Source organism: Struthio camelus, chromosome 14 (assembly GCF_040807025.1).
Source record: "Struthio camelus isolate bStrCam1 chromosome 14, bStrCam1.hap1, whole genome shotgun sequence".
NCBI lineage: Eukaryota > Metazoa > Chordata > Aves > Struthioniformes > Struthionidae > Struthio > Struthio camelus.
In genome coordinates this window covers 1,157,583-1,179,047 of record NC_090955.1, presented here as the reverse complement: position 1 = coordinate 1,179,047, position 21,465 = coordinate 1,157,583, and the positions used below count along the sequence as shown (strand labels likewise).

The 21,465-nt window shown below is 38.7% G+C and overlaps 1 protein-coding gene across 8 annotated transcripts in view; it reads right to left on the bottom strand.

The window, feature by feature from the left end:
- The window catches only part of RAD18 (RAD18 E3 ubiquitin protein ligase), a 68,571-nt gene that overhangs the window by 34,909 nt on the left and 12,197 nt on the right, over positions 1–21,465 (bottom strand). For all 8 annotated transcript variants that reach the window (XR_011144075.1, XM_068960435.1, XM_068960433.1 and 5 more), the window contains exons 5-10: positions 15,828–16,183; positions 14,788–14,887; positions 11,764–11,948; positions 7,678–7,754; positions 6,929–6,989; positions 92–226 (exon numbers count right to left, since the gene is read on the bottom strand). Coding sequence is in view for 7 of the 8 variants with exons in the window: in XM_068960435.1 (XP_068816536.1) it covers positions 92–226; positions 6,929–6,989; positions 7,678–7,754; positions 11,764–11,948; positions 14,788–14,887; positions 15,828–16,183 (914 nt within the window). In the remaining variant the exon portion in view is untranslated. The remainder of the gene's footprint in view (positions 1–91; positions 227–6,928; positions 6,990–7,677; positions 7,755–11,763; positions 11,949–14,787; positions 14,888–15,827; positions 16,184–21,465) is intronic.

Below are 21,465 nucleotides of genomic sequence, written 5' to 3'. Positions count from 1 at the left end.
GTTTCTTAGGAATATCCACTTACTAGTTTTACAGATCAGGTTAAGAGGCTTGTGCAGGGATGGGTGGATTACATTAAACAACGTTACTAACCTGTGTCCGCGGGCAGCTCTTCAGCAGCAGCTTCTTCCCTGTTTTGAGCACTTTCTGCTTTCCTCTTACCACTTTTCTTCCACCGATTATTTACCTGATCCACTAAAAATTGAAATTCACTTTTGTGTTTGTTCCCTGAAACATAACAGTGCATTACTGTACAAAAAGACTGATCAATGTCACAGGACTCCTAAAAGTATATAAATTTACAATATTTTTGTTCCAGAAAGAAAAGGCTTATCATTGCAATTTGTTAAGTGTTCTACTAAGCACCCAAATCTGAGTCCATGCTTTTACGCAGGAGTCAAGAACATTTGCACAGATGGAAGCTTAACTTTCGCACAGCCTCTAACACAATCAAACTGCTAGCTAGCATATTTTAAAGATTCACCACATAGTAAAAACGTAGTAAAAATACGGGCCTTCATTCATGATACATGTTTAAATTAGGATACAGTCCAGACGGCTTCGTGGAATGACTAGCAATAAGAACAAATTTTCCACTTCTGTGTCACTCATCCAAATGGGCAAATAATTTATGGAAACTCATCAACTTTGGATTGTCAGAGGCTTGCGTAACTGATACTAGCAATTTCAAAACGTTTTGCAGAGGAAAGAAAGCGCATATTCCAAAACGGCAAACTATTCAGCTGTATCCCAGCGCAACCTGGGGGGTGGGGGAAGCAACCGTGAAAACTGGCTCGTCTCTCCTACCCCTTGTAGGCAAGCTCTTCCAGTGGGAAAAGGCAGAATATAATTGCAGGTGACTTTGAAGGGACTTGCTATTTTTTCCACACGTGAGTCAATGAATACAATTCCACAGGTGCTCTCAAAGTGTTCAAAACACCCTCTTGACCAGACAACAGACTGAACTACCAGGAGAAGTATAGATATATATTTCTTTATAATAAAATTATCACTAGGAAAATTAAAACAACAGATTTTCAGCCTAAATACACAAGTAACTTCATAGTAACATTTCAATGTCACCTTCCCTTAATAGACCACAGACCTGACAGACTTGCCGTTTTGGTTGACAGTAAGCATCCCCAGTTAACAGTAATGAAGTTTGTTTTTTCTTCCTACAATTCCACATTTACCAATTTAACTTCCTCTATCACATTTCCCCTTTATCGCTTTGGAAATTATAGCAATGCCAAGGATTCCTACAGGGTACTTCACAGAAGTGGCGGTCTCAATAGACTGTTACCTTCTACTGTCCTATTTTCTGAATAAAATCATGACTGTAGAGATACACCCTATTAAGTTTTACAAAGAGTAATTGCAAAGATTCCTTTGATCTGTGAATGAAGACAAAAAAAGGTACTTAAGACTAACAAACACTGGGAATTTTACAGGGAAGCAAGGCTGCTCAACGCTTCATATGGGGACTCTGCAGGGAGGCAAGGCCTCTCAGTGCTCCATCGGGGAAACATCAACTTTCAAAATCAGGAGCCTCTCAAGTGGGATGCAGGACAGTTTTCCAATGCCAAAACCTGCTGTTCAGCGCTAAGAAATGGAAAGAGCTGTATGTTTCTCATAAGGAGGCAGAACGTAACAAGCGTACAACTTTAACTTACAGTACGTACAACTTTAACTTACAGTACACACACATACAGAGATATATAATGCACGTACTTGGAGAACTGTAATACACAGAAGCTGTTCAGGCACATCCATGTTTTATGCAGCAAAACCTTCTACCTTAAGTTAACCCATGTGAAAAAAAAAAATTAGGTATTCAGGTGTCAGTGGACCCTGGTGCATCAGATACGATAACACACATATATGAATACTGCTCTTTGTCAACGTCATTCTTTTCGCCTATTCTAACAGGCAATGCGAAAATTTAACAAGGAAAATAGTTTACAGAATTTCTCTTTTGGGAAGTTATCCATGTCTGAAATGAAATCCCAATACCTGATATACTTCAGCAGAAAGTGCAGTTAACTAGTTTTAGAAATAATGAAATTTCTCTTCATGGAACAATGAAATTTATTCTACGTTGAATCATCTTACAGTTGTTAACTCATGAAAACCAAAATCCCAGTTCTTCGCTTTTTGAGAGACTTCTGAATGTGTGACCGATATTAAAAATAAGCCCAAGGGAAAGCATGCGTGCCCCAAAATGCACTTTCCCAAATAATCTAGTAGAAGTAAATAAAAGATGTTGCCCTCCCACACATACACCCTGCTAACCTGGCTGCCATACCTTATATTTTAGAGGCTGCCATACCTTTTATATTTAGAGAGGGAGTAAAAATTCATGTATAGTCCATTACTTGCTTGAAAGTAGAGATGGATTTTTTTCCATATTTTTGCAATACAGCAATTTCTGAAGTCTTTGTATTGTGCTTATGCTTTTTTGATTCGGATCATCTAATCACAATTAACATTGTTCTTTTGCATATTCTTCGCACTTGCAGTCATTTAGTATGTTTTAAGCAACCCTCTGGTATTCAGTTAAAGCAACTTTGTTTCTTATCTGGAAATCTTTAAATTCTTTATTCAGAGGCTGGGAAAGTAAGAGGTCTCCTCCGATAAGTTACGTAATTACGTAATACTTGCTGGGTACAAAGAGAACACATCGCTTTCTGTAGGGAAAACGACAACTTTTACAAAAACAGCATATTTTACTGTAATTACTCACCACTAGTAAAGCGTGAAAGTTCATCATCCATACAGATAATTTTATACTGATATACTAAAAATCAAGGCAGAAAATACAAATTTTGTTTATTTGAAGGACTTTCAACAAAAAGTTGTTCCAATAAAGAGGTTTGTCTTTTTGAACAAACAAATAGATTCAGCTCACAGCTATTGACAAAAACATCTGGAAAAAAGTACCCTTTGTTACACATCTGCATATCTTTTTTCTCTTTTACACACAAACAACTAAATATTGTTTAAAGCCTCTGCTTTGTACAAGCCATATACGTGCTGCCCTGATTATTTCTGCAGAAAGACTAACATAGGTCCCCGCCCAGGGAGAGAGCAAACGAGTGACTGTGAATACACAGAACAAATGAGAGCTAAGGGCGAGAGATCAGCAAAACTGCGGAGCTGACCTATCAACCTGCTTGCGCTACAGCACCGCTGGTAACAGAGTTCACAGGCACCTGTTCAACCTAGGCCACGTTATTATACTGGAGATGCAAACAAACTTCACATCCACCCTTCAGATCATTCACCTTCAGCACAGGCACTCGCAGGGTTTTTAAATTAGAGCTCCTTCTAACTCTGCTCTACCCTCCATGGGGCACCAGAGGTTCTCCACCTTTGTTGGTTCCTGCTCCCCAAGTTCCTACTCTCATTCCTTCCGCTCCCAGCCCGGACACAGGATTCATCCCGGAAGCTCAGCTCCGCAGCTGGTGCCCGCCGGGATACCAGGGGCTGCCTGACACCACCACCTCCTGCTACCGTGTGTTCCTGCTGTGCGGGCGCTGGATACCCCCCGCCCTCTCAGCGGCGGGCGCCCTCAACCCCACGTCCAGTGCAGCCATACACATGTGCAAACAACCACCGCATCTCATCAGGGATTTACATCTACTATGGTGATGGAGAGGAAGGGGAAAAAAAGAAGATAAATAATACTAACTTCTGCCCCACAGAAGGAAGCTAATTTGAAATAATTTTCCCATGTACTGCTTAAAACTGACTCCCCTCTCTTTGAATAGCAGAGCACACCACAGAAGGTCAACAGTTCTTTTTAAGAAAAAGAAAATTCTTGCCCAAGATGCTTGCATTTGAACCGGTGCACATTTATTACCCTATTCCTTTGGTGCTTCATTTTTTCCACCTGTAAGTATTACTATTTCTGTTGTTTTGTTTTATGGTGTAGCTACAACGCTGTTAAAGTTAAAAAGGAACGTCCTGGCAAGACAAGCCACAATTCATATACAACGTAAAACATGGCTGTGCTGAAGCTACCTACCATGCACTTTTTTTCCTTTCAAGTTATGAGTGGTTCAGTAATAAAACAACTGCAGATGCAATTACAAATATTTAAAATACAAGATATAAATCAGCAAGTCCCTGAATCATGTTGCAAACTAAAATATTTATAAGCAGAAAGAGCAGCAGAAAACATTCTTTCAGACAAGTGTATTTCTCTCTATAGATTTTTAGAGTTTTAAAATAGAGTCGGACATGAAAAAAGCAGAATGAAGCTGACACTAGGTTAACGGAGAAGTGTCCCATCCACCTCTTCCTGAATTCAAAAGAAGAATGTAAATGGGACAATGTGTTTTTTGGTTTTTGTTTTTTTTTTTTAATTATACCTTTAAGGTACAGGCCCTGGTAGCTGCTCAGGTGGAATTCCTTCAAAAAAACACTTGACATGTAAAAAGAAACACTACCAACACAAAAGACACCACCTTGCAATTTGCCAAGAGCCTGGGAAACCATAATGAAGAGAAGAGAAATAGGTACTTATTACAGCTTTTTTTCTAGCTTTTCAGACTGGCTGTTAAGCAACTCTGCTGTCCTGCGTGTTTCATATGGAAATACACAACCACATACAGTATACGGACTCGGGGTTTAACTGCACAGGACTTAAACCACAAGTCAATGAACATTAGCTCAGCTGTGAATTAGAGACCTAGGGTGCAAATGCTGTAAACTAAAAGAAAAAATTAAAACTTCATTGTATACTAAAGCTTTTTAAAGTTCCTCTGTGCTACAGCTAAGAAGGCATATTATAAAAGTTCTTTTAACCTCTAACTATACAATTAATGTACAATTCTGTCTGCATACTTATGTCTTCTCTATTGCTTCTACCAGATATAATTCGCTGACACTAGTTAACATTTACCTCTTTGGTCATCGTATTTCAATAACTTTAAAGCACAGATGTTCCTATTAGTCTTAAAATATTTTCCTATCAAATTTTCTAAGACTTAAATGTTCAATTAAAGTGTCTGAGGCTATTTTATTCCTTGAGGATTCACTTCATAATTTTGAAGCCCTAAGCCCTTTTAACAATACAAAAGGCATAAAATAATTGGTTTTGAAAAAATATGATGTTACTTGCTATTTTTTTGTTCTAAAAAGGATTAAATGGATCTCAAGAAAATAAAAGAAAGCACAGACAACGTGAGTTCTCTACGGTCATTCTTAGCAACGCAAGGCATCTTTTTGCAAAGCTGGCTTACAGGGCCTACTGTTTCCACGTTTCCCCCTCAGTTAAGCAAATATAACTTACAAGGCTGCAATGTGAACACAACCAGGGACACAGCTTTAAAAAGAATTTCTGCATAACCAAAAAACAAAAATACCATTCTGTTTTTAATAGAGTGCGGAAAAATATTAAATTAGGAATCAATCAGTCCTAAATATTTTACATTTCTGTGCATTATATTGTTAGAGATTTCTGTATGGTAAGAGAATAATTATTAAGCAGTTACTTGGAATTAGAGGAGAACATCTAAGATTCAAAGCCAGAAACAGTGCATGCACACTTAAGAATAGCAGCAAAAAAAAAGAAAAATCTGCTAAAGATTTAGGTCCTTATTTAGCCTTTACAGAAATGGATATACCGCAATTAAAATTAACTAGGTTAAATCTAGCTGCATTATGAAATAATTCATACGCCTGAAGCATACGAATTATTGAATCCTAAGAGTCAAGGCAGGAGGGAATATCCTGATTAATGGAAAAACCCACTATCCACGTGACTGGGTGTACTGGGGAGTCCAGGGCTGAGACAGCCAGCCTTCGCCAGATCTCCTCAGCTCCACCTCAGCACAAGCCTTGCCAGCCCCAGACACCTCCCTGTGCAGTGATTTAGCTGCATTTGAACCAGTCTAGTACGTCTTGAGGGCTTATTAGCCAACTCCAGTCTCTCTCTCTCCCCCTGTCTCATAGTCACTCTAAGTCTTAAAAACTTTCTGCCAAGCAGAAGTAATATAGTGCCCAGAAGCTCAAGAGAGAAAAAACAATGTAAAATCTGAAGTTGAAAAAAACTATGCATTTAAAAAACCCCTCTGAAGTACATGCCATTGTTCACAGCGACACAACAGCAGGAAAGATGCTTCTTTTTTATAATCAGCTGAGTGACTTAATTTATACAGATATTCACCTGCTGCAAAATTTTAACAAAGTAGAACTGGCAAAATAATTAACCAATTCACATGAACCTCTTCAAGTAATTCAAGTTACGTTCAGAGGATGCGATGAAAAATCTGAGGCAAACAAGGGTGAAGACTCGCAAGCAAAACAAGATCAGCTTTCACTGCGGTCACAACCACCCCTCTGGACTTCAAAAGTTGCATTATAAGGATCACATGGAGAGCCTTACACAGAGCAAGACATTGAAACAGCATTTCTCCAAGTGACAACCAACAGCCCAGTTAGCTAGGTTTGAGACTGCTGGTCTGGATGTAAACCATTGGTTGAGCCACAGTGAGTCCCTTCAGAAAAGTTCTGCTCCTTATTTCTGCCAGAGGATTTCAGAGGAAGCCATATAACCATGTGTTACATACCCAACATAGAGGACAGAGAAACTCCACTTTCCTGTTCCTTATATCCAACAAGTATATAGGAGGACCATTAAGGAAACGAGTGCATGAATGGAGATGTGTTCGGGAAGCCATCAACTACCTTCTCAATCTTACCCAGGCTTGGCAGTGAGTTTTATCAAAAAGTCAGTGCTTAACAGAGACTTTGGGGTTTCAAAGAGGAAATTTCAGGCCAAATAAGAGTACCTCCACTTTCATTTATTAAACGAAGAAAGAAACATTCAGGAAAAAAAAATCCTTTTTTTGGTAATTTAGTACAAAGCAAAAAGATGATGAATTTGTAAGGAAAATGAAGTGAATATATTCGTATACTACTTACGATAATCAGCATGGATCTCATCTATTTCTTTCTCTGTCTGGTCTTTTGTAAAGGTCAAGCTCTACAGAAATCACACAAATATTTATTTACAGAGGGGAAAATATGATAAAGCTGCATATTTTAAAGTAAGACTTGAAATTGGAAGAAGGATCAGCTGTCCATTTTTCCCCACCAGCTCCGTCTCACCCATAGACAGTATATATTTAAAAGTACATGCACATGCTGCCTTGCTTTGCTTTCACAAAGACATCAGGAGTAAGCCCAGCCACTTCACATTACATCCAGCATGTGTGTACCATAAAATACTCCCTAATGCTGTGCAGCAAACATACAAGAGACAAAAAAGTAGCATGTGTCATGGGAAAAGAACAGGAGCTACTGCTAATACCCAAGCAAGAAATTTGTTAGATAAATCCTAGAGAATTCTAGGAAGCAAAATATTCCCCACACTACCATGGAGGGTCAAAATCCTCCAATATGACCAAGGGGAACATTTCTCAATAATTTTCACTGTAATCAAAAACACTCCTACTTAAATAGTTCAGACATAGCATACTGCTGCTGTTTCTAAGAACTGCCCATGACAAGTGAGCAGTATGAGAAAGCCATGTTGCTGTTGATGGTATACCCATTCTGACATGCAATCTACGAGTCCACCTATCATTTTATTATGGGAATTCGTAAACATGCTCAGTATTTGCTCTGCAATTTCTCCCCTTCACTTTAAAAACAAAGTGAAATCAGCTTACATTTTCACCAGGTTTATTAAATTCAAGCTGAACCCGAATCTTCTCATTCTTTTCCAGCTCTTTAACAATCTCTGCAACTGTTTGAAAACACAAGAAACAGATCACTAAAACAGGAGTTGTTAGATAAAAGGATATAACAGCACTGCATGAAACTACCATGGAGTTTAAATCACAAAGGGACAAGCTGCATTAGCTTTCCAACAGTCAAAACTCAGACTCAAATTGCAAGCCAATACAAATCGAATAGTTTAATACCAGTGCTTAGTGGACCTTTGTTAATACAGAAAAATCACTCTCTTGTTTGCAAGAATTAGCTGCAGCGGCAGAGTGTGGGACTCGGGAGCAGAAGGCAAGGCCAGGAGGCACGGGTCTTGGCAGAGGTGCCTGCCTGCAGCTGGCGCTCAGCCACTCCTGGGCTGCTACTCTCTTACTTTTCCTCTGTAAGAAACTCATGCAAGAATGGAGTCTTATTTCCTCCAAATCTTATACGAACATACTATAGTGTTTCTGTGACCTACAGGCATGTCTTTAATAAAAAAGTTTCCATTTTACAATGCGTATTTAAATGGGAGATAAAATAACACCATGCTGCATCTCTTTTTTTAAACACACCTCCAAGGACTACATTCCAAGGCAGAATAAAACCGTCTGCAGGCTTATGTCCAAAACTCATAGGCCAAAGATGAATTACAAGTTACTATAACAGTTAAGTCAGACACCTCAAACATAACTGGGTCTGTTAACTTTATAACTAAAACTCCAGCTATGCTGGATGCTGCTTGGTTTATTTTGACATTTACTTACTAATACGTTTCTACCCTTAATCATTTTTACAGAACCACTACATAGCTACGTGTATTTATTAAAACAAATACTTTCACTACATAGTGAAGTAGCCAGAGCGGCAGGAAAAAGAGCCTCTCAAACTGTGAGGGAATAAAATTCGTTCAAAACTGGTTTAAGCAAAATCCAGGAATTTGGCACTTGAGCTTCTTTAGAAGCCCAGCTATTCTTATTCTATAGTCACCTCAGGTTCACTGCTACCATTGAAAATGACTGTCTCCATCACAAGTCCTAGTCCAATAACTCGTCCTTTATAAAAAGGTATTGAGCCAGAGCTTTAAAAAGTCTGCATCATTTATACTAGACTAGCTGAAGTATACTGTACTACTGTGAATCCACTCATTTAGCTAGCTTGAATGGACTATGCAGACAGGGATTTTGTGCTGCTTCATTATAAGCATTAAGTGAAGAATCATTTCTAGAAAAGAGTAACACCCAGCATGTTAAAGGACTAACAGAGAACTGCAGGTACCGCAGAACTTCAGTTCTAGCGCCTCCCGAAGAGGCGCGAGGCTGCAGTCACATCCGCACCCGCTTCCCAGGCCGCTCCTGCTGCGGCACCCCGGCAGCGGTGCGGCCCCGCTCCTAGGCCCCCTCCTCTCCCTGCACCCAGAGCTCCAGCTGCTCCTCTCCAGACCACGCATCGCTCTCACTTAGAAATTGCTCCACTGTTGATTAGCCATCGGGTCACTGCAGTCCTGCACAACCTACAGCCACTTTTGGTCTCCTCCAGCCTTTGAGGAGCTGGGAGAAGCCCACTCTTTACAGTGTTTAATTCAATTTCCAAGTTTAACAAATAATTTTCGGACTGAAATTCTGATACAAGCGCTGTTCTTGCACAGATAAGCAATGAACTTGCTAAGTTTCTGTCACCGCAGTAAACTTGCCAAAATCAAATACAGTCTTAGCTGCATGTGCTGGTTCTCATTACAGAGTCTTCCTAAAGTCCTAGGAAACAATTTTTAAAGCATCTGTTTATTTCCAAAAGCAACTAGGACACAAACTAAGCACTGCTCTGGGTACCTTAATAGTGCACTTAGGCACTTAACCTTTTTTAGTTCCTGTTCAAGTTCTTAAAATAAGAGCAAAATGAAAAAGCAAATAGCTTCGGTTACAAACTCGCTTTTCTCATGCGCTTAATCCCACAAGGAAAGCCAAGAGCTGGCAAGTAAGGTCAAGATTTCAAAATCAGTAGCCTAAAGTTTGACTGCTAAATTCATATTTATATTCCCCAGTGACCGACTTGGTTTTGAAAAAAGCACTGCCTCTGGTGGTTTTGCCTGTTTCGTGAAGAAGCTGAACACCAAAAGTTTACTTTGTTTTTCAAACGCCACAGTAGCGGTTGTAGCTATTCAGCATTTGTGAACAACTAACCGTGCAGACCATATGAGCATGGAGTTAGCATCTGAACTTTGACAGTCGACTACTCTTAAAAAAAAAGTTATCCTACAGTGTCCAATTTGTTAAGCAGTAATTGACTAGTTCAAGTGGTTTGTACTGTTTAAATTTGGAAGCCTTCTCAAAGAAGAATACTTTTGCCTCCTTCCAAAGTATTCCTATTATACCTATGCAGCAACTAACAAATTGTAAGATTTAGTTGTGTACATGCAGTGGGTATGCTATCTTATCCATAGAGTTGCTAAACCCTGTTGTGTAAGTGGTGTCGGCTCCCAATTCCTTACGCATGACTGCCTGCTGTTTCAGACAGTTTCCCAAGAGCTGCACTGCCAGTGAGGCCAAACACTCACCCAGTCCAAACTCTTTTCGAGTCTTCCAACACACAAAAATTTTGAGAATTGTTAACAACTTTTGGAAGAAGTGGTAAACTTATGCTTCAGAACTTAAGTCTCTGTAAACATGAGATTAAAAAGGTCAAATTGAGGGTGAGGTAGAAGACTTAATCCTCATCTACCCAGAGGGAAAATTTTCACCCTCCAGCTCTTGCTAGCAACAGGACTATAGGAGGTCAGTCATCTACAGATACAGAACTTGTAGACAGCAAGCTACGTCCTGAACCAGCACAGGAAAATACAATACCCACTATACGAGAGTTTCCATGTGAGAGTAACAGCTCCGTAGCTCCCAGGAGAGCAGTATCAGAACTCTGTCCTGGGAGAAACTCCTGTAAAAGGACTCAGTTTGCCGTACACCTCAAGTCAAATAAAAGATAACGTAACCATAAATCTGATGTCTCTCACACACACAAACATGTATGTATTTGTGTTATTTCTATTTGTAGAACTGAATTGAGACATGACAAATGACGCATCTCTTTAAAGAGATGCATGTATTCAGCTTGCTTAAAATGGAATATAATGAGATTAACTGGGACAGCTCTCCCTGTAGCATACATGCTCTTTAGAATTTAAAAATGGCTGCACTGCCTACAAATCCAGGCAGCACAACCACCCCACTCAGACTTCATCTTTCATGAACCAACTCTGGCATTTTACAGGAATTAAACCTGAGCACGTGCAAACACAGACTGCTGCTTAAAGGAACTTTATACTGCAGTCACATTAGACACTAAAACGCAATCCACTTTTCATATGTAACAAACTGTTTAGTGCTATGTACAGTCTAAGTTTAATTATAACAAAATTGCTGCCAAACACAAAATGATATAAAAAGTCCATGCCGCAAAACATTTTCTCATTCATTAATTTTATACTTTACTATTAGCTCCAAAAAGAAATCTCATTTTGAAATTAAGTGCAATAAAAATATATAAAAGCCTCAGTGTACAGACGGACAACAAATGCAAAACAAAAATTATCAGTTCATTTACTACATACCTCAGGTATTTCTAACTTTTTTTTTTTTTTTTTTTTTTTTTTAAAACTAAGCGCCTTGGAGCTTAATTTGGACATACCCATTAAAATGCAAAGTCAATAAAACCACAACACACTTTTTTTGTATTAGGGTTAACAAACCAGAAAGAATTTCAATACACCGGAGGAGAAAATGTGTGCTAATTAAAAAAACAAAATCCAAAACCTTATTTATGTATATGTACATCTTTGCTGGATATTTCCAGAGTACAGCAATACACTTCTGGTTTTCATTAAATTTCCTTTTTCACATTAATCATGATTTATATAGCTCTGAAGATAAATTTTTCCAGCTCCAGCGTTCCCAAATATTCAAACCAATCTTTCTCCTACTCTGCAGACAACGGAAGGAATAGACGCATATAAATAGTTAGCAACGATGATGACGACTTTCCTAGAATTTATAACTTACCCGATTTGGGATTGAGAGAATCACACTGAGCATTATACATGTGTACAAATTCTTGGTGCCTTTTAATGAGCTGCTGCCGGGTTCCATGGGTAGACAGTCCATGCTCCTTTAGTTTCTTCTTCAAATCACGATCAGAAAGTAAGTTGTAAACTACTTTGGACATAGGCTTCCTTTTGTGACCAGAACTGCAACAGGAAGAGGAAACAAATAGGGTATTTTGGTGGGCTTTTTTATGAATACTCTCAGCAAGAATCCAAACATTGACTTATGTTTTTACAGGGTACTACTTCCACTTTGGATAAGAAATACTTCAAAGAATCAGATCAGTCGTGACAGACACACAACAAATGACACAGTGCATGACAGATGCAATGGAAAAGTGTTCTTGAACTGTTGCTATCTAACACGAAGCATATAAAATATGTGTAGAAAGTAATCAGTCTAGTCTGATTTTCTTTAGAATACTATGTGAAAACTACTTCTCATGTAACTAGTACTGTGACAGGTTTTAGTACCTCCAGTAAAGTCTTCAGAATCACATCAGCAAACACAGTATTAATCTTTATTAGGATCATGCCTGTGTTCAGGCTGAATTCAAAAAGTGTGCTGAATTAACAGATGCCTGAGACACATGGCTTTTCCACACAAATATTGGCTATACCTTACCTGAATTAGTTGATGAAGTTTTAAAAGCTGTAAAACTGCAACCCAAAACTTGTACCAGAAGATTTTTCAACTTTCTGGACAAATGACTTTGAAGAAGATAGCCATGTACCTGAAAGCACATTTGTAGTTCCCATCTAACAGAAGGATAGTTTCATAACGCAGAAAGTGACATCAAAGAGAATTAACAGTGCTCTCAGACAATCATCACCTAACACCAAAATTTACTCCCTCACTCAGTCTTACGTCAGAAGTAGCTAACTTTCCTGGCACAGTGAGGGAAAATTTCTTATTTACTGGAAACTGTCATAAAAAATGCAACTCATACTATAACTTTTGCTGTCTAAAAAGAGCAAAAAAATTTCTATGTACAAATTATCTCAGCCTTCCCTACCTCTCCTAGTGAAATATAACCAAAAGTAGCCATCTAAGGTACTAAGATCCATCTACTTCCTTGCTCACCCTCAACTTAAATAATCTCTTTTTAGTTAAAGAAGAACTGCACTTAGTTACAGACACACTTCTTCCTGAAGCAAAATGAAATTAAGCTTCACTGCTCTGAATTATGAAGACGTTAAGTTTTCTACTGTGAGATCAAGAGACTTGAAAATTGCATTCAGCACTTTTAGCTTATCATGGTGGAAATTAAATTTAAAGTTAATGATCATTTTTGCTTAAGTCATTTTTTATTTTAGTTAGTTTACTCTCAATTAGCTCCAGTATGCACAGCTGGCAAAAAAAAGAAAAAAATGCATTTCCACAATACTCTTTTCAAGAAAAGAGTTTTTTCATATTCTTTGGGGAAATACAAAAGTCTCATTGAATAATTAAATCTTTCGAAAGTCCTGAAGAAGTTTGTCATTTATTGGAATTCATCAGCAGCATGACCTAGAAGACTGGTGACAGCTTTGGGGGCAGACAGCTACATGAAAATCATTCACAATGGTTTTGAATCTTAGTATTTTAACTCATCCTAGAGAAATGCAGAGTTTTTTGCAAACTTATGCTTACCTGTTACAATTCATCCTGTGGCGATTTGAGGACCTAAATTATTAGTTCCACTGAGTTACTGCTCAACTGTTAACATAGCATGCCACGTGCTCCTAATTTGAGACTAAGCAGAGTTAAAATTCCTCAGAGAAGAACTACAGATGTGCTGTTACCAAAATCCAAACAACAACATTGCCATAAAATAAACACATTGCCAAAGCCACGTTTAACACACAGCAGCCGATCTCACAGGAGAAGTAGCTTGCATGATACTATCTTAAGATCCAAGTAGTCTAGATAAATGGACAAAATTTAAAATTCTATTAGGGATAGGATCTTGATAACAAAGAAAGATCTGGCTTTCATTTCTATTCATTAAGAATAAAGGAAACACTAAAAACAACACCAGTGAAGATTGAGATGTAGTGTAGATTAAGATGTCTTTCATATTAGTTTACCACTTATTCATCTTCAAAAATCCTTTAGCTTATATATTTCATTCAAAGCATTACTGGGCCAAATAAGAGCTTTAATATAAAATTACTATCTAATTTAAGGTTCAGAGGACTTGGAAATACAAGCATGCAGTAAAAACTATACGCAGTAAAAGTCCTTCACAGTTCTCAAGTCTGATCTGTTAGCAATAAGTTTACACTAATACATAAAAGACCAAAGTCCACAGCTCTGATGTGAATGTGGCAACCCTAACAAATTCTGAAGCAGGAGGTATAAAGTCAAAGGCACACTTTCTTACTCACTTTCTTACATAAGGCATTAATCTTACGAAAATTGAGACCTTAAAGAAACAAGTTTTCCTGGGGGAACTTAAAAAAGAACTACAGCAAGCAGAGTAAGGTGCGATTTTTACCTATAATCTTTTAACTTGACAGTTAGGTCAAAAGAAAATTCCTTCACTATTTGAAACAGGGGAAGTTTTTTTTTGTTGTTTTTTTTTTTTGAAGTTGTTAATCTCTGCTTCTAAAGTTTTAAAACATATTTTAATGGAAAAACTGGAAGTACTGATCCCTTCTCACCAAGTGAAAAAGCAAGAATAAATTTATCTGAATAGAATTTTTATGTTAGTGAGCAGAAATATGACAACAATAGGTAATAAAACCTAGTCTGTACACTATGTCCAACATTTCAAAACATTATCCAGTGTTTTCTTGCCACTAAAAGCCAAAAAGTATCTCTTTTGTTGATGCACATACTTTGAGAGAGGAAAATCACCACTAAAAGTGATTTACATAGCAGGTAAGCAAGAAAAACAATTCACTGCATTACAACTCATCAATTAGTATTTCTTACTTCAGCAGTACAGAAAAATGGCCAAGTGCACCTAAAACTTCTTAGAGTTAGGGTTTTTTTTACCTTCTGAGGCTGTCCTTCTTCTCTTCTCTTGTCAAGCAGCTATCTAGATGTTTGTTTATATATTGCTCTGGAATAGCAACCCCACAAACAGGACAATCCACTGAAAGCAGAGGAGAATACTTTTACTAGTACATACGTTAAAGCAAAATCAAGTGTTTTGATTTGAAAAGTATTAATTGTTGACTGCAGAAAATGAAAATCCAGACTTCCAGATTTCTTTTTTTTTTTTTTTTTTTTTTTTTTAAATCTGGCACATCTAACCGTAGTTTTCACTCTTAGCAGTTATTTTCATTCCAGACCATTTATTCCCCTTTATGTATAATACCAGAATGCATCTTGTCTTTTATGCACAGGCAGATGGAAGAAAATCTAACACAAATGTAGAATAATGTACGTATTACAGAGAAATCTAAGAATTTATATAAATATAAGAATATTTCTGTGACGACAACTCGCTTTTGTAGTACTTCACTCCTAAATAAAGGAAAAAATATTAACCGAGACCATGATGATTTTGACTACTTATATACCCCTCAAATAACAAATACACTATAAAAATAACTTGCTCCTGATTACTTGAGGATATGAGAGCAGAATGAATGACGATGTTGCCTGTCTAGTCATTAAGGCAAAGGAGAAGAGAAAATGACTTCATTTTCTGCTGAGTAACTCTGTTGTGTATTTTTTTTTTGTTTTCCCTAGAGTTGTTACTAAAAACAAAGGAATCCGTAAGAGCTGAACTCCATTCATTTGCTTGGCATCAACTCAGACTTCCTCATCAATATGCTTGTAGCATAGCTGTCCCACGTAAGCAGTAATTTCACACATGCATCCAGCCACGGACGGCCTATACTGAATGAAGTATAGTTCCGTTAAAGTACTGACATGTTCAGGTGCATCCTGTTTAACTGGCAGATCAGAATACTGCAGAAAAGTGAAATGAATGCCACATATTGATGCTTCTGTAATGCATGCAGCCAACCATTACCAAGGACTTGGTGAGAACGAACAGGACAGAACCAAAACATTAAGCATCTCACCTTTCTTAACTAATTTTGCCACAGATGTAGAAGGTTCTTCATGATTTTTGGCACATTCAGGACTCTTTCCTGATCCCACTTCATTGTCTTTACCACAAGCCTCTGGAGAACTGCTACAAAGGTTATGGTGGTTCTCAGTTTTGCAGACCTTCCAATCTGTTCCAGCAAGTCCATCTGTCCTTGTCAGGGTGCGAACATTCTCCTTTCTCAAAAAACTGTCAATCACTGGTACCTCTTCTTTTAAAACTGGCCAAGCCACAGGACTCCTAACATGGCTTTTGCCAGTTAAACGTCTGCTACAGGCCAATGGAGAAGAAATCACTGGAGTATCCACGACCAACTGGAACAGCTGTTGTCTAGAAGTATCCAGAAGGCAACATGCAGTTAGCTACATCTAGTAGTATCAACTTTTTGTTTCAGAAGAAATATGGAGAGAAAACAGCCGGGAATAGGCTTTCTACAGCTTTTGCGCCAATTCTTCCTCATTCTCCCCCTTGCTAGCAGGCAGGACTTGTGAATTGGCTAGCCCACAGAAACCACAAGCTCACTAGCTCAGCGTCACCATACTCTACAGAATCTAAGAACTATTTTCCTGATTTTCAAACAAAATAAATTACATTGCGCAACTGTAATAAAACAAGCATTAACTAACTTGTGGCACACAGTAAGGAATGGGAGTTTTTCACCCTTATTTGAAGGCCACAGATAAACAGTTTCATGATAGAGGACTTCAAGCAAGGTATAAGCTGTGATCGAGACTCCCAAAAATAGAGGTCCACAGAAGATATTCCCATATTCTTTCTGTCCTTCCTTACTGTTGGTCTCCTCAGTATAGCTGCTCGCTCTTCATCAGCTGAAAAAAAATCCCTCTAAAACAATAGCTGAATTCTTGTCAACTCTTGAAATTTGCTGTCAGTTAACCTGGACCATTTGTGTTACAAGCTTCATTGATGATCAGCTGGTCTTTTAATATGCATCTTTAAACACACCTGAGAAGTAGATTTACTTTGAGGTAGGCTAAATTTGAACACAATAAATTGCAAACACACTAGAGTAAAAGCAGATCTTCTACATCTTCTAAATATACTGGGAAATTTAGAACATGGAAGAAACTTGTTAATCTACCTTCTATCTGCCTCCCCCTAATTTTAGTACTTCAGAATGATGGTCATGCCAAGTAGTGCAAACCCTCCATTTTTTTTCTCATATAAATTAAGGGAAAATATAACCACCCCTACAAACAGCCCACTTCAGGCTCCACCAGAATGCATACTGCTTACGTACATATGCTCTTCCCTCCCCTTGCACTTCCCACCCTCAGGGTCAGCAAATGGCAAGTGGATGCAAGTTAAACAGAATTCTCTTTCCAAAGAAATAAACTTTTATTTTACCAGTAGGAATTTGGTGGGAGCAGAAGGCTCGTTCTTCTGCATCACCTTCATTAGTACTTTTAGCTTTGAGCCAACATGAAGAATTATGAAGTCCATTGTCCCACTCAGGCAACTGAAAGGTACCAAAGAACCCAAAGATTTAACCTATTCCTACCCTCCTGTGGGTTTTTGTAGAGCCCTGTTTATTTTGCCACGTATTTTATACGGATCCACCCAAAATAAAGTAAACCAAAGACTGCACTCTTGGCATGGAGACTGAATAGCAAAGCGGCTGTCTAGACTGTCCGCATACCTTGTGGTTCACTTTCACTCCTGTATCATCATAGGCAGAGGAAAGGTTTTCCCAACCAATGCCAACGATGGACAAGCCACAAGCGTTCCAAGCTTACCCACTACTTCTCTGACTAGAATCCTCAATATCCTGAGGGGCTCGTTCAAGTTCACGTTATCCACCCAAAAACAGCCAGCAGAGGTACACATGCAGCCATTAAACTGCTCCCCTTTAATTCACTGCTCTATGATCCCTTGGCAACCTGCATACATTTCTCTTACCCTCTCATCACCTCTCAAGCTCTCTAAACATGCAGCGCCTGCCCAGCTGTTTTAACAACTTTGTCCCTGGCTTGCTACAATTCCCATAACCACCACCTGCCAAGCCCTAGCCTGCTGCATGGTCAGAAATACGATCCAAAAAAAGAAGCAATTGTGATGTACAACCTCTGATAAATTGAAATAGCTTACCAAAAATGGAATATTTTAAAGGAAAAGCACTAACAATAATGAAGAGGAAATAGAGATATTCTATCTTCACATGCTAATGGCGGGGGGCTCTCCCTCTCACTTCTCTTTATAGCAGGATATCAAGAGAGAAGGGGACAGCTTTTGAGGATGCTGGAAAGTCCAAGAGCCTCCACACCAAGAGACATGCTATACCTCTCACACATCTCACTGTGCCTCCACCCCATAAATCCATATTGTATGACTCGTACTGCAGCAGCTCCAAAGCAGCAGGCCCAAAGCTTGACATTCAAAGCCAAGAGCAATAAAGGTGATGCTAACTTCTTCCAAGAGGCAAGCTCCTCCTTGCACTACTGTTTACAACCACACAAAGTGTTGGGCATCCCTCAAACATATCTGTAACAATGCTAACGCTGCAAAATCCTTGTTCTTGCAATTCATAATATTTCGTTTTTTTCAAGCACTAAGTACCTTCAATACCTTTTTACTACTCCCACGTTTAATAAATGCATGCTATTTTAAAGCCTTGACTTTACTGCCTTGATTGTAACGCAATTCACTCCATCTGTGGCAACAAAGCATGAGAAACAAGAACAGCCACAGGATGTTTCTTTGCTACCCCTCCTTCAAGCCCCAAAACCGCACGACTTTCCAATATATGACAATGACTTCCTTGCTCTACTACACATACAGCACAAGATACCCAATTAGAACATCAGTTACTTGTTTTAAGACAGCTCCATGCTTCACAAATGCAATGAGTTGAGGAGAACATAGCTTAAATGGTATATTACAGTGCACCGAGACTGCACCATTCCCACAACATTTGTGTAATAAAAAGGCTTGCCCCTAAGATGCAGTGACAGCTCAGGGCCAGCCAACCCACTTCCAGAAGCAGGTCCCTGTACAAACGCAAGGGTGTTTACAAGAGCAGCAGCCACACAGGGGAGAGCAAATACTGATTAGTTGGGCACTAAACAGAGTAAAGCCAAACTACTGGCCAACATCTGGAGAAGATCAGAAGAGGGGGAGAAGAAGGGCTGGAAAGTTTCAAGTATGCTTCAGCAGTTGGTTGGGGAGGCCAGCATAAATGGCTGCATTGCTGCACGCAGGGGGCATGGGAAAGCTCCTAGCCGGGGGGGAAGAGTTCACAAAGTTTTTAGCTCAGAAAGAAGAAATACTTAAAATTATTTCTTACAGCATTTTCACGAAGACACAAAGCCCAGAGTAAGTTCGAAGTGTAGCTACGCTCTACGATTTACAAATGAAGACATTCCCACGTCGGGTGACCACTTAGAAAACCTATCAGTCTTTCAATGTAAAGATTTGTCATGTCTGGGGGAAAAAAAATCCTAATTAAGAACTTCCTGCATATATGTATTTGCTTTTAGAAGTTAGATATGTCACGACACACCCTGACAATTATACTAGTTTATAATGGGCTCATGGTGAATAAATGGAACAATCAGCTCAGCACACTTAACATTTTGCTGTGGCTCTATTCAAGCTAGGTTCAGAAGCCTGATTTAGAGTTTGATTTTACTGGATTACAAGAAGAAATTGATATTTTTCAGTGGCAATTTACATTAGCCCCAAGATACTCTGAATTTCTACAGTACAAGCAACAGCAATTAAGTGTGGCAGGAGATCTATGTTTTCTTGTCTACTCATGCCTAGATAAGGACTGGAAGTTTTCAAAGGAGGTTAATTCCATGACTGACACAAACAGAGTGGTCTAGCTATTTGTCATAGGGTCAACTTCATGGGAAGTTAAAGAGCTTATTGAATGGGAACATAAACAGTGCCTTCACGCAGACATGTCCCACTTCGGCTTCTTGTCTGCTGCCTACAAGGGGTATATTTCATCCTCAAGCATCAGAAAGTTCTGACGGAATACCCCTGTTCATGGCCCTCAGCAGCAATAACTGGCATATAGAAGTACACCATTTTATTGCACATAAATACACTGTATTCTTCAACTTAAAGGTAACAAGCTATGGTCTCAGAAGACTTGTCACATCACAGATGGTTGTACTTTGCAGTGAGGTTCAAAAGCAAATCAATTATTTGCCTTTCTTTCCTAAAACGCTGAGGTAAAATTTAATCCTCTTTGAAAGGATAGACTTTTGAACTCCAAGGAGGGTTGTTCTGGAGGTTACAAGGTGGCCTACCCAAATATAAGATCATCCCACTCCAACTAGTTAATATTTGTGCAAAGGCAGCCACAATACTGAAATTTCCATTTAGAAAATTTCTCATTCTGTAATAACAATTATCTCAATAAAATATGTTCTGATGTATACCGAGAGAGAGAAACTGGAAAAACAATAAAAAACAAAACCTATCTAACAAACTGATAATAAAGGATGTTATAATTATAACTCTATAAGATTACTTATAAAGTGATGGTATTTCTCATATTGGAGGATAAAGACTTATGAAGAGACTTTCTGAAGAGATTTGATTTTGGAACAGAATCAATGGAAACAACTCTAGGGCAAGAATATGTTAACTTGTTTGCCAGAACATAAACGCACATTAAATCTCTATGCTTTTTTGCTGGAAAAATACAGAAAAAAAACCTAGTATTAAATTCAAAAGAGGACAGAGAAGTCACAGACTGTTTTTTCCCAGAATCCGGTGTGCTGGGAGAACGCACCGCAGCTTCGCTTAGCTTTGCGATGACATCTAGCGGCTGTACTGTATGTGCACCAAACCAGAGCCCTAACACAGTGCCTTGACGGAAGATCCTGAGCACGTCTGGCTAATGTAGTACAGTCCCATCTACCCTACCGCAGGCTATCTGGGGTTCCCTTTATTAACTGCCACTTCCCTTCCTGCATACCAAACCCGAGTTACTCAAATTTCTTATTACTCCCAGAAATTCTGATAGTCGCTATTCAAGTGAGTTTGACAAGTATGACTACATGTGAAGATTCATTTGTCATTCCAGAAGCGAAGACAGAAAAGCCAAGAGAAAGCATGCAATAAATGGAGAAATTCACTGTCTACCATCACCAGATTATAAGGCTTACTTAGAAACTAGTTCTATCGGTAGACATGAGGACAAAATATTTTAAAAGACTTTGCGTTTTCCATGCAGTTTTTGAACAATTAACACTTACCCAGATTACCTATTACACGCCCTTATGAAGTTAACACAAAACACTGTCCACTCTGAAAGGTTTTAGCAGATACACTTTCACCTTATTGACACAAAAGTGATAATCGCATCATGTCTGACAAACCTCAGTTTAAAAGCATGAGTGCCCTTTAAAGGCTGAAAGGGGAACCAACAAGATGTTAGCATGTCCTAACGTTCATTGTTATAACTGCTGCCCAGTTCTTCCCTTCTGACCTACCCTCTTTAAAGGCTAGCCTGGATTAGGGCAGGGAGTTACTGTTCTTTTAGTTTGACTCTAAATGGACAGTCGTCCTAGTACTCTGTATATGGCATACTTTCTCTACCAGGCATGCCTCAATAAAGGTATCAAAATTTTGCAAGTTTT